The sequence below is a fragment of the Emys orbicularis genome, chromosome 11 (assembly GCF_028017835.1).
Source record: "Emys orbicularis isolate rEmyOrb1 chromosome 11, rEmyOrb1.hap1, whole genome shotgun sequence".
NCBI lineage: Eukaryota > Metazoa > Chordata > Testudines > Emydidae > Emys > Emys orbicularis.
In genome coordinates this window covers 59,448,094-59,461,013 of record NC_088693.1, presented here as the reverse complement: position 1 = coordinate 59,461,013, position 12,920 = coordinate 59,448,094, and the positions used below count along the sequence as shown (strand labels likewise).

The following is a 12,920-nucleotide window of genomic DNA, read 5'->3' as shown; positions in this document are numbered from 1 at the left end:
TTATTTGTTTTCATTTGCTGTCTCCAGGCCTAGCATTTGGAGCAGCTGAAAATAAGAATAAACCCATGGCCGTGAAATTTGCTGTGTATGTTCCAGTCCACTGGCTTCCACTAGCAACTCCTGCTGGAATCGCAGGTGCTGCTCCAGAGCTTCTCTTTGCCTGCAAACAAACAGTGCTAATTAAAATATTTAGAGATAAATGAAAGGAAGGCAGCTAGTATTCCTCGATTCATTAGGAGTGGGCTAGGTCAATATTTTTTTGGTAATATACACCAGCAATGAATTTAAATTGCTGAGTTTAACTTTTTACTTCAGCCATACTATAATTTCAGCTGTATTGGGAAACCTGGGCATTATGCAGCATTTTGTAGTATAGATGGGATATTAGCTGTGTCCCTGAACTATTCAAAAACCTGGGATCCATGTAAAGCTTTAGCACACAGTTTGGGGACGTAATGAAAACATGGTTGAGTTTTGTCTACACCACAAAGCATCATTTTGTAATTTGGAGTTCTAGAGTATACAGGACCAAACGTTAGAATTTGAGGCTCGTTACTGGAATTCCAGTAGTGTGAACCAGTGAAGATATTTTCACTGAAATAGTTCCAGCCCTAGTAGTGTTTTTGTTTAGGTTGGCTCCAAGTGACTGATGTTAACTACTGATGTGTTACTATTCAGCAGGAATAATTTCCTTTTGTGAATAAGACTGTTTACCTGGCTAGAAGTTGTGCTTGTGTCTTTGCTTCCTCCAAAGCTAATCTAGCTGCCTCTTCCGCTTTCTTCCTCCTTTCCTCGGCCTCACGCCTTGCCTGTTCCTCCGCCTCCAGTTTCCTTCTCTCATACTCCAGGCGTTCTTCTTCTGCCATCTCTGCTAGCCGTTGTCGTTCCACCTCTAGCCACATTTCCCTTTCTTTCTGTCTGCGTTTTTCTGCCTCTAGGGGGTGGATGACCAGATAATTAGTAGCTGCCAAGATTTCCTATTTAGGAAATGGTTGTTTAACTGTATTGAAAACCCAAAATGATATTGCTGTTGCAGTATTGTCAACCCCAAGTGTTTAAAAACCCCAGGCCCCTAAAATTGAGGGTTTTTTTTTTTTTTAAATTTAACTTCTCATTCAGCACATTTTCAAGTATTTGTTTTCAGCTATTAGTGCTACACTATTACTTACATTTTTAAGGCAAACTGAGATTCTCATGAAGTTATATGGCTCCAGGGAGCGTGGGCTGGCAGGAGGCATCGGTGGCGGTGGCAAGGCTGAAGTAGCCCCAGCCCGTAGCTTCCCAGGTGGCGAGGGGACTTGAGTCCCGAGCCCCACCCTGCGCCGGGCTGCAAGCCGGAGCCCTGCATTGCACCTTGAGGGGGGATGAAGCCCTGTGCCCTAAGAGCATCTGAAGCCCTGAGCAGGACTGAAACCCAGAACCCCCAGCCCTGACCCTATATATAGAACCCCCCCCCAAATATTTAAATAAATGGTATTCTAATATTGTTTAACAGTGTGATTAAAACAGCAATTAATCACAACTTTTTAAATCTCATGATTAATTTATTTTAATTGCTTGACAGCTCTATTTTTTTCATTCTCTGCTCTTGCCTGAGGACCAGGGCATCAAACCCAACTTTTGTATTTCTACAGGGCCTTTCTTCCAAGCATCTCACAGTGCTTTACAAACTTTAATTGACATATTAATTATCACAAGACACCTGTGAGTAATGAAGTATTAATTTCCCCCATCTGTAAAATAGGGGTAATGAGGCACATTGAGGTTAAGTGACTTGCATAAGGTTATGGGGGCAAATCACTGGCAAAGCTGTGAATAGAACCTAGAAACTAACCACTCCCCCTCACAGTAGCGCTAATATCAAGCAAATGGACTGGAGTGCATCATGGTTGATTTTGTTTAATTAAACAAGATACGATGTTTCCAGAAAATTTACTATAAGCTGAATTTCACTGTAACCGGAGAGGGCCAATATGGCAAAGCTCCCCTTTTCAGCTGTGGCTGGGGGGTCTGTCTTCCATCCACCCCCCTGCCAGAGGGGGCACTAGCAGCTACACAAGTGCCTCTCAAAAGCCATGTCTTCACTTCCAGCAGCTGCAGCCAAAGCAGAAGGTAAGGATTCCTTTGCCTCTCACCCACTCACACAGTAGTGGCAGCAGAGATGGGGGATGGTAAGTGTGTCCTTGGAATGAAATATTCCTAGAGGAATTAGAACAATGGACCCCACCACTGGTGGCATGAAATTCACTCCAATTGCGCTGATGCAATTTGGGATTTTCACTCCACTATAAGCAGGTTCTCCTGTATTATGATCAAAGGGGACTGCTTGAGAAACCTCTCTGCTGCCTCATTAGATACTAGGCCACCTGTGGTGAATTTCTCTGGATCTCTTATTACTAGAGCCACGGAGGAATTTAATAAAGAAGCTCCTATCTAGGTACTTACATAGATGGCCCCTATCATTGTAGTATCTGGGTGCCTTACAGACATTAATTAATTCACTCTTTCAACACTCCATGAAGAAGGGGAGTATTATCATCACCATTGTACAGATGATGAGTAACTAAGAGACTTGCCAAAGGTGTTTCAGGAATTCCAGGGCAGAGCCAGGAGCTCCTGAGTCTGAGTCCAGTGCCTTCACCAGAAAACCACCCTTCTGGGTGAATTATCTGCAGATACAGTAAGTTTTAGTCCTTCTTTAGAGCACCTGCACGTTCTTGTTCCTCCTGCTGTCTCTTCTTCTGCAGCTCCAGAAGTTTTCTACGATATTCCTCCTGCTGCTGTCGGATACGTTCCTGTGCTGCTTTCTCGTGTTGTAGCTTCCTCGCTGCCTCTTCTTCCTGGCGCTGGTGCTGTTCTTCTAGCTCCTGTTTTCGTAAACTGAAACATAAATTACTAATTGATAGTGCTCAGCAGGCCCTCTGTACTCTCTTTACAGATCGTAAGAAAAGCAGATTCCTGGCCCAAAGATCTACAGATTAATACAATGTAGAAGAAGGGATGGTTAAAACAGGACAAAGTGGCTGATTAGTGATGTGTCATTTTGGTTCCACAAATTTGTTTAGATTTTTTAAAAATACATAGTTTCTACTGTCTCATTTAATCTTCCTTTGAGGAGTGGACGAGGGTTTTTAAGCCTCCTAGAAGAAGTTTGTTTTAAAGAGGGATATGAGGGAGACAAGACCAAGGAGTGAGGGGTTCCAAGTGCCTGGGCCACATGGAATGAAAGAAGGCATGGAGACAAGAGTGGGAGGAGGACACCAAGGGAGGGCTAGCATGGAAAAAGTAAAGGGAGCAAGAGGTGGGGAGCAAATGGAAATGAACAAAGAGGAGACAACCAAGTTGTGCAGGGTCTTGGAGGTGGGGACAAGGGCTTTAAATGTGATGTGGAAGGCAGTGCAGGGATTTGAAGAAGGTTTCAACATGGTCAGAGTGGTGGGCAAGGTAGGCAGTTGTTGCAACAGGATTTGGGTGAACGTGAGAAGACTGAGAAGAAAGTCCAGGAGGCAGTAGAAGAAGAAGAAAAAAATGCAACAGTCAAGGTGACAGGTGATCAGGACTTGAGCAAGGGCTTTTGAAGTAGGAGTGGACATGGAGACAAATGGTTAGGGGCCAAAGAAAACTATGAGAAACCAATAGCAATTCCCCTTAGGGAAGAGAGCAGTGGTCTAGTTAGTCTGGTACTGTATCATGTTTCTGACACTGGTCAGTTCTACATTCTTGAGGAAGGGGTAGAACCCATACTAATACACCTAGCTGTGCAGAAATGTATTATTGGGACTGAGGGAAGGTAGCAGAAGGGGCTTTCTTCTTGAACTCAACTGATAATCAGCTTATGTTCTGATGTATAAAGATTGATAGCTCTGTAGTTTTCACATTGCTTCCTATAACAGTAGATGTTACTTTAATTCAAGCATCTAATCAATGTAAACTTATTTGCCTCCAAAATATCCTACTGCAGTGAGTTCCACAGGTTAATCATAGTGAATTTAAAAGGTTCCCTTTTTTCTGCTTTAATGTAATTGTGTTCTCTTGTTCTTGTATTACAATTTTTGGGAACAGGTGAACTGGGGGAACAAATTGCAAGGCCTTGCGTACAGTTATTTCTCACCGTGCCTCCTCCCCCATTGCTTATGGAGACCCTATTTTTTCCTCTAACATCCTTGTCGGGCCCCATGCTGCAGTTGAGGGTCAGAGAAAGTTGGCTTTGGAGCACAGTAGCAATGCAGAGTAGGACCCATTTACATGTCTGACAACCAACCATGTTTAAATATGGTTTAAAAGTGACTGTGACCAAACTAGATAGTAAAATTCAGTGTGGGACCAAGCACTGTTAGAATTAGAATAGCGCAGGCCCAAGTTGAGACCTTGGCTGGACCATGTCTTTTAAACCAGATTTTAACACAGCTGTACCTCTTCCACACTGGCCAGCTCGACCAGGTTAGAACACTGTACAACCACAAACAAGTTGAAACTGTGCAAAGCAATCTAAGGCATTCAGATTTGATAGCATTTTTACCCTATTAGCACTCATTTTGCACTGGTGAGAATGACTATGTGGCGGGGCAAGGCAGTGGCGAATCAGACATGCTGTTTCTTTGGCTAACAACTGAGATTTCCAGTTCAGGCTCACCTATGTTATCAGAACTTACTCCTGTCTGTCAGTAGGCCCTTTCAATGTGGGAGAGAGAGCCAGCTGCAGGCCATGCTGTAGCTGACTGCTGTAGGTTGCCTGTCTTTCCCTTCTAACTGGTATTGTGCCTCTTGAATTTCCCCTTCATTCCTAAGGTCTAGGACACACAATTTGTATGATATTTACTAAACATATGAAACAGCTGTAAAACACCCAGCTAAAGTATCTTCCCTCTCCGATAACTGCAATAACCCAGAGTCTTCCCAATCCTCCCCCACCTATAGCTTCTGAAGTGCAGTCAGGGGAAGGAATTATTTCCCTTCTATCAACTGTTTAAAAGAAGGGAGTAACTTCAGGCTTCCTCTGGCCCTTCCAAAATGCCACCATATCAGTCTCTCTACCACCAACTATATTATTTAAGTATGTGTCTACATAGGGATAAAAGACCTGGGGCCTGGCTGTGGCTGGCCTGGGTCAGCTGACTCAGGCTGGTGGGGCGTGGACTGTGGGGCTGAAAAATCGCTGTGTAGACCTTTCGGCTGGAGCCTGAGCTCTGGGACCCTCCTCCCTCTCAAGGTACCAGCCTGGGCCTGACTGTCTACTCAGCAATTTTTCAGCCCCAGACCCTGAGCCCTTCAACCTGAGCTAGTTGACCCGAGCCAGCTGCAGGTTTTTTATCCCTGTGTAGATGGTGGCCTTGTCCTCACGGGAAAACCTATGGAGAAGTGCTGGGAGGTGTTCCACTAGCAATAAGTGATACAGCAAGCAGGCAGAACTGAATGAAATGGGGCTGCGGGTGCGGGCTCTGGAGTGGAGATGAGGGGGTTGGGGTGCAGGAGGGGGCTCAGGCTGGGAGGTGGGGCTGAGGAATGTGGGAGGGGGCTGTGAGTTGAGGCAGGGAGTTGGGGTGTGGGAGGGTGTACAGGCTCTGGGCTGGGGATGAGGGATTTTAGGGTGCAGAAGGGGGCTGTGGGGAGTGGGGTCGAGGCATTCGGAGTGCGGGAGGGGGCTGCGGGTTGAGGTGAGGGTGGGGTTGCGGGAGGGGGTATGGGTTCTGGATGAGTGGTTTGGGGTGCAGGTGTGGGCTTCAGGCTGGGGGGTGGGGCCCAAGGGATTCTGAGTGCGGGACGGGGCTGTAGGTTGAGGCAGAGGGTTGGGGTGCAGGAGGGGGTACGGGCTCTGGGTATGGGCTCTGGGCTGGGGATGAGGGGTTTGGGGTGCAGGAGGGGGCTTGAGGGTTGGGGGGACTCAGGGCTGGGGCAGGGGGTTGGAGCGCGGGCTTACTTTGGGTGGCTCCCGGTCAGCAGTGCAACGGGGCTAAGGCAGGCTCCCTGCCTGTGCTGGCTCCACATTGTGCCCCAGAGTCAGCTAGCAGGTCCGGCTCCTAGGCAGGGAGGGCCAGGAGGCTCCGCGCACCGCTCTCAGTGCGATTAATTGCAATTAATTTCTTTAATCACATGATTAATCGTGAATAATTTTTTTAATTGCTTGACAGCCCTACTTTATATATAAAAGAAGGTTCCAGAATATCATATCTGTGCTGCCTTGTTCTACTGTTTGGAAATGCAGTCAGGGAGTATTGGTATAAGAGGACGCCCAACCCTGAGATGTCTTACTGAGTTCCTGGTGTGAGCAGTGGGATATTTGGAGAGGTGTATTTCCTGATGTATGGGTAGATGGAGTTTGGGGGTTTAAGTGCTTGATGTGTTCCTTAAATGGCAAAGAACAATCATGCTTTTAATGTTGCCATTCAACCCAAATATTTCCTTTCCCATCCGGAACCTTATCCCCACTAACCGCATCTCCTCTGCCCTTCTCTTCTGCTCCTGTTCCAGTTCTTCTTTCATTTTTTCCATACGCTCCTGCTGCTCTTGCTGTTTCCATTTCTGTTCCTCCTGTTCCCTTCTTTTCCTCTCTACCTCTAGACGTCTTCTCTCTGCCTTCTCTGCTCGCATTCTGTCCCGTGCTAATTTCTCCTCCTGCTGATTTCCAGGGAGATCCTGAATGGATATAAGGAAAAGACACCTACTAAATAAAGTTTGCACTCTGCTAATTGCTGATTGGTTCATTTGTTCTATTGTTAACGATGGGATTCACAGTCCCTGAAATGGATGCACTTTATAAGAGATTTACATATCCTAGGGTACATTTGCCTTACCTGGGACACTCATTGTTAATGTGATTGACTTTATCTGCGCCGTTTACTCGGTACAGTAAATATACCTCTCGTTCCATGGATGACTCCTAGCAGGTGCCTTGCATGATGACATCTGATAACTATCACAAGGCTCCCCCATAATTTACATTCCCCTGATTTTTCACTATTGTAAACCCAATTCTACGAAGCCCGGCTCAAGTTCAGATTTCTGATACCACCTCCTCTCTATTTCTTTCGAAACGCTTTGACTGTCCAAAAATCTGTTGGGGAGGAGGAGGGAAAAGGGCTGGGTTTACTCCAAAACACTGAAGCCAGTTGTCTTGCATTGTCGGGAAATTGATATGAATGATGTGTCTCATATTTGCAAGGCAAAATAATGGTTATAATGAAAACAAGTCTAAAAATACTACAACAAAAATGGAAGGATATGAAAGGTCTCAGCACTGAAGTCTGAGGATACAGAGTTTCTAAACTGGGACCCAGGCTCTGAATAAATTGAACACTCATCAATAATATAGGATTGTAAGATTTGCAATGCCAGATTGGACCACTGGCTTATCAAGTCCACTATCCAATTTCTGGCAGTAGCTTTAGCTGATACTTTAGGAATCATAAGGCACTGGTGCAGCACTGTACATGGGTTAGGGAAAGGGAATCTTTTCTGACCCTATGATGATCAAGATGATATCTTCAACATGGATGTAAACCGAGGTGGGCAAACTTTTTGGCCCGAGGGCCACATCGGGGAATAGAAATTGTATGGTGAGCCATGAATGCTCACAAAATTGGGGTTGGCTCTGGGGTGGGGCTAGGGATGAGGAGTTTGGGGATGGGATTGAGGGGTTTGGAGAGCAGGAGGGGGATCAGGGTTGGGGCATGGGGAGAGGCTCAGGGGGTGCAGGCTCTGAGCAGCACTTACCTCAAGCTGCTCCCGGAAGCAGTGGTATGTCCCTTCTCTGGCTCCTATGCGGAGGCGCGGCCAGGCGGCTCTGCACGCTGCCCCATCTGCGGGCACTGCCCCTGCAGCTCCCATTAGAGCACGTAGGAGCCAGAGCGGGGCCATGCCGTGGCTTCTGGGAGCTGTGTGGTGTGCCCCCCCGACCCTGTGCCCCGGCTGGAGCACTGGAGCAGCCCCCAACCCAGCACCCCCACCAGAGCGGGGCTGAGCCACGTGGTGTGGCCCCTGACCCAGCACCTTGGCCTGAGTGGGGCCGAGCTGTGTTGTGCGGCCCCATCCCAGAGTCCCGGCCGGAGTGCCAGACCGGGGCTGAGCAGCATGGTGTGGCTTGCAGGCCAGCTTAAAATGGCTTGCCGGCCGGATCTGGCCCACAGGCCATAGTTTGCCCACCCCTGGTGTACACAGCTGGGGGCTCAGTGAGGCTTTGCCTCCCCATAAATATTAGGGATTGCTTTAATAAATAAAGGAAACACTGAATTTGGAACAGAAGCTTCTTCATCTCTCTCTGTTAAAAGTGGACAGATTTAGTTATGGTACAAACTACTCATCGAAGTGATAGATAACAGCTATTATTTTTTAACTCTAGCCTCTCCAAATAAAAAGTGTTGTCTGCACCCCTGTTGAAGCACAAGATTCAGTTATTCTTCACAATCACATGATCTACTATCCCTTTAAGGACAGGCCTGGGCCTGCCCATCCCCTCTCTGAGTTCTGGCTCTTGAAAGAGTGGCATTCTGAAAACTCTAGTGTCTCCCTAGGATTATAGGACTGTAGGCTACTACAAAGCATGCTAGGAAGTGGGAAGGAGAGCCAAGGAACATAAGCAACACTCAGACGTGTGAGTTAGTGAGGTTGATCGATAGATATCGGACGTGAAACCTAGTGCAGGGTTTTCCACTAAGAGAGCCTGGGGGGCTGTGGGAAAGGCCCATCAAGAAACAGAAAATAGAAGAAGAAGCTGGGAGGGGTGAAACAAGAGAAGGAGAAAGCCTGGGACAATACAGTCTGGGCTAGGCTCAAGGCTCAGTGTTGACCTGTTTAGAGGTCCCATGCCAGGGCTTCCAGAGAGGGTAGAACTCTCATCAAGGGGGCAGATCACAGCTGACACTGGGGAAAGGCCAAATGAGCCTGCTTGACCCAGAAGGAGAGGATTAATTGATTTCATATCCTTCCATTTTCTCTCCTACCAAACTGGGGATGACTGTTTTTGAAGAGCAGCCGAGGCAGTGCTCTCCTCCCCATAGCAGGAAGGTAAAGTATCTGTTATATTTACTGCAGCAAACATAATTACACATTATTGGTCATAATATTAATCAGCCTTTTTAATTCCTTAGTTACAGTATTTAATACTCTGGTGGCAGTGAGGCCCACAAAGCTGACTATGCTGCTATATTTCCGTTTGTTTGTTCTAAGTTCACCAGCCATAAATCTCCTCAAGCGATTGCTTGTTCCTGTAATAGACAGGGATTGCCGTGAGTGAATAACCTGCTGGCCTGCAATAACCAAAAGGTAGCAATGAGCTGTCTCTTTAAGGGGTTTGGGCTCAGGAGCACGGTGCTAGAGAGCTGGCCTCTCCAAGTAGAGGAATGAGCAAAGTCACATGATGGGGCAGCCTGTGGCTAAGAGCAGGCCTGCAGGAAAATGAGCAGCTGGCCGTTCAGTCAAATGGGGAGCCAAACAGGGAAAACAGCCTTGGGAGTCAGCACTCTATCAGGAGCGGGTGGGCAGGGGGGTTGGCTGTCAGAAATAAGCCTTTGGAAGGAGAGTCAGAGTAGTTGAGGTGATGGACAGGCAGAAAGCCCAGTTGTTTTGGGTTCCCAGACCAGGGAGCCCGTAGAAGAGGATGGGTGTGATTGTGGGTTCCCTCAGCTACTACAGAGGACTAAGAAACAGTCTGCACTGCCGCCTAGTGAGGTGACACTGTGATCAAGGGGAAGCTGGAGGGACTCAGCAGAGCCCCAGAGGGCTGGAGCTGAGCCCAGAGTTGGAACAGAAGAGCAATTGTGGAAGAGAAGACAGGTGTTCTGTAAGGCAGGGCTGGGTCCACCTTGAGACTGGGGCAGAAGATTTTTGTTTGTGTCTGGACTGGACACACAGGAAGGGGTAGGCTTGTTGTGATCTGGCCAGAGGGCTAAGTCACCTCAGTAGCCGCACCGCGTTGAGGGCGAGAGAACCATGGAAGATGAAGCGGGCCCTGAGCCAGACCAGGTAGGTCCCTATTGCAATCCTAGAATGTAAGATGCAGTTCAGTGAATCATTCTTCCCTATCTCTGACCATAAAGGAAAACCCCAGTTCTTACCTCTGAGACCTCATTGCTTATGCCTGCGTCCAATTCCGTACCACTAACTGTGGTGATTAGTGGGCGAGCCTGAGTAAGTTTTTCGTGAACGGGAACTGGACTAGACCCAGAAGGACTGTCATAATGTTCAAAACAAAACTGAGGGCTCTCAGGAGGGAGCAAATGGTCCTTAATAGGAGAGCTGGAGGGAGAAGGGCTCCTGTGGTCATGTAACTCATCTCCAGCAGCCGCATTGCTCTGATCTGCTTCTTCTGCTTCCTGCCCTCCTTCCTTATGCTTTGGTTCTTGGATGGTCTCTGGTCTTTTGACTCCAGTAGTCTTTTTCCTGAGAGAGGATGTTCTTTTCTCATCAGCCTTTTTCTCTTTTGGTTTTCCTGTAAGAACACAATTAATTCCAAATCTTGATTTGTGTCAGCCAAGGGCATGCACAAGGGGGGGGCAAGCAGGTGCATGGGCCCCTCCAATAATCAGCAGGGGCCCAGAACTGCTCCAGCCCTGAGGCCATGGCAGGGGCCCAGAACATGCCCCTCCAAAAGCGGTCAAATTTTTATTCCCACGCACATCCCCTGGTATCAGCTGATATAGCCAACCCACTGTAACCTGATCTCTAATCAAGATGCGGAATGTTTTCCAGATGTCATCAGTATTGCAGTTAGTTGTCTATGTGCCCATCTACAATGCAAGTACTTAAATCCATAGGCAAATCTATTCCATATTTTTATTATAGGGAGCTGGTGTTAGTTTATTGGCAGGCAGTGTAAATATTCGGTATGATACATAACTTTTTTCTAAACACTCATTTTAGACATGAACATTTTCCTCTTGCACAGAATTTAGTGATTTTGAAAAGAAGAATTTGGTGCTCGTGTTTTTCTGGTTCTGTCATGTTTCCTGCTCAGCTTAGGTCAATTTAAACAGCCAAAACATTATACCTTTTCTGACTACTGTGATGAAATTAAAAATAAGGAAGTTAGCTCTGTCAATGTTTAGAGATGAATATCAGAACAATTATCCAGAAATTCTTCATTAGAGTTGAGACAGCCAACTGTAATTTACTATCTAATGATTATTCTTATATCAAACAGCAATCATAATTACTGCATTAGTTGTATTTTTCTCTTCTTATGGTGTTGCTTGAGGCCTTCTCTCTCTAGACAAAAATGATTATGAAATGCTGATGTTGACATTTTTAGGTGTGTTCTCTCTTGTTGTGAACAAATGGTAAAAGACAGTGTGATCTAATGGATGGGGTATCGGACTGGGATCCAGTAGACCTGGCTTCTATTCCTAGCTCTGCCACTGACCTGTTATATAACCTTGGACAAGTCACTTCCTCTTTCTGTCCCGCCCCCACTCCTTTGTCTATTTGCAGTGTAAGACCTTTAAGGCAGGAGGCTAATCTGTGTACAGTGAATAGCAAAATGGGAACCTCAGACCCTAGGTGCTACTGCAATACAAATAAGTAATAATGTGGAAATAACATGAAAAAGGAAGAGCAGTTACTATGTATGTGCACCTCTCAGTATGCATGTTTCTTTTCTGCTACACTGCAAACACCCTTGGAGGAAAAACCTAGCTACAAACACTGTCTATTTGCATAACTACATACAATTATTTGCTTCTGGCAAAACAGAAGATATTTCCTTCTAGGTATGCATGGTTACAACACAGCTATTTGCTGCTGCAGTGACTGCTAGCCTTAGCTGATTCAATGCTAAATAGCAAGAATTAATCTTAATAAAAACTGATCACACATCTAAAAATAAGAACTGAATGCCAGAATCTCCCATGGACCTTTTGAGCTACAGGGCAGAGAGCAAAACAAAAAGACCATAAAAAATATTATCTTTTCAGTTCTGCATGGCAGATCTTGGTTCTAATCTGCTCCTGGTGATATTTCTTCCAGATCTCGTGTGTGTGTGTGGGGGGGGGGGGGGGAAGTAGGATACTGGAGCTGAAACTTTTTCTTTTTGTGTGTGTTCTTACCTACAACAAATTCTTCTCTGCTGTGTCGTTTGTCTTTGTTACTGCTTTTTTTCTGTGCTTTGGATACTGGGTCCATCTTGGTCAATTCATTTCTCTGCCTTCTCATGGTTTTGTTCTCTGCAACTTCTGTGTCCTGGAACTAGAATTGACAGTAATAGTGTTTATCTGAAACATACTGATAAGTTATATTGATTTAGTTAAGAACAAGAATATACTTTTTTTGTACCAAGCAGCCCAGCCTCAAACACTGTTCAGAATGAAATGATAAAGAAGAGTATTTTTTTTCATAGGCACAATGGAACTTCACCACACCTGCAGCAATAACATGTATTGTTTTCAGAGCATCCCATGTTAAAGGCTTTCCTATGGTACCACTTCTGAAAATCACACTTTGGAATCAGTCTAGAAATTGCCTTGGCACTTTGGAATTACCCATATTCTCAGGACCACTGACAAGTGACTTTCTGGCATATAGAGGGAAATAGCTTTCCTCTATAAGAGGTTTTGTACCTGGGCTACAAGAAAAGCTTATGTTTATTACTCAGGGGTCAAAGCTGTAAAACAAAATGGAGGGCAGCTTTATTCTTGATAGGTCACTCACTGTGCCCACAATCACTCATAATGTACCATCCATCATTTCCCTTCCCTCTGTTCCCACTGCTCCACCTCACCCTGAATCAATCCACAGGTTTCTGGACCAAAAACAGACCACAAGGAAGGATGGGATTGTCCTTGGAAACATTGGTTCACAGCATTCCTCTTCTATTCTCTGTTGCTGGTGTGTCCACCAGGGCTGCTGGCCCCAAAGAGGCAGCGCAGCTGGGGGAATAGTGGTGGAGTACCATTCTATCATGCCCACTTGGTGTCAGTCCTGTACAGTATTTA

The 12,920-nt window shown here is 46.1% G+C and overlaps 1 protein-coding gene across 1 annotated transcript in view; it reads right to left on the bottom strand.

Moving 5' to 3' along the window:
* Positions 1-12,920, bottom strand: part of KIAA2012 (KIAA2012 ortholog) — an 89,141-nt gene continuing 76,221 nt past the window's right edge. The window contains exons 19-24 of the mRNA XM_065413825.1: positions 12,036-12,174; positions 10,050-10,423; positions 6,431-6,633; positions 2,708-2,880; positions 715-934; positions 1-160 (exon numbers count right to left, since the gene is read on the bottom strand). Coding sequence (XP_065269897.1) covers positions 1-160; positions 715-934; positions 2,708-2,880; positions 6,431-6,633; positions 10,050-10,423; positions 12,036-12,174 — 1,269 coding nt within the window. The remainder of the gene's footprint in view (positions 161-714; positions 935-2,707; positions 2,881-6,430; positions 6,634-10,049; positions 10,424-12,035; positions 12,175-12,920) is intronic.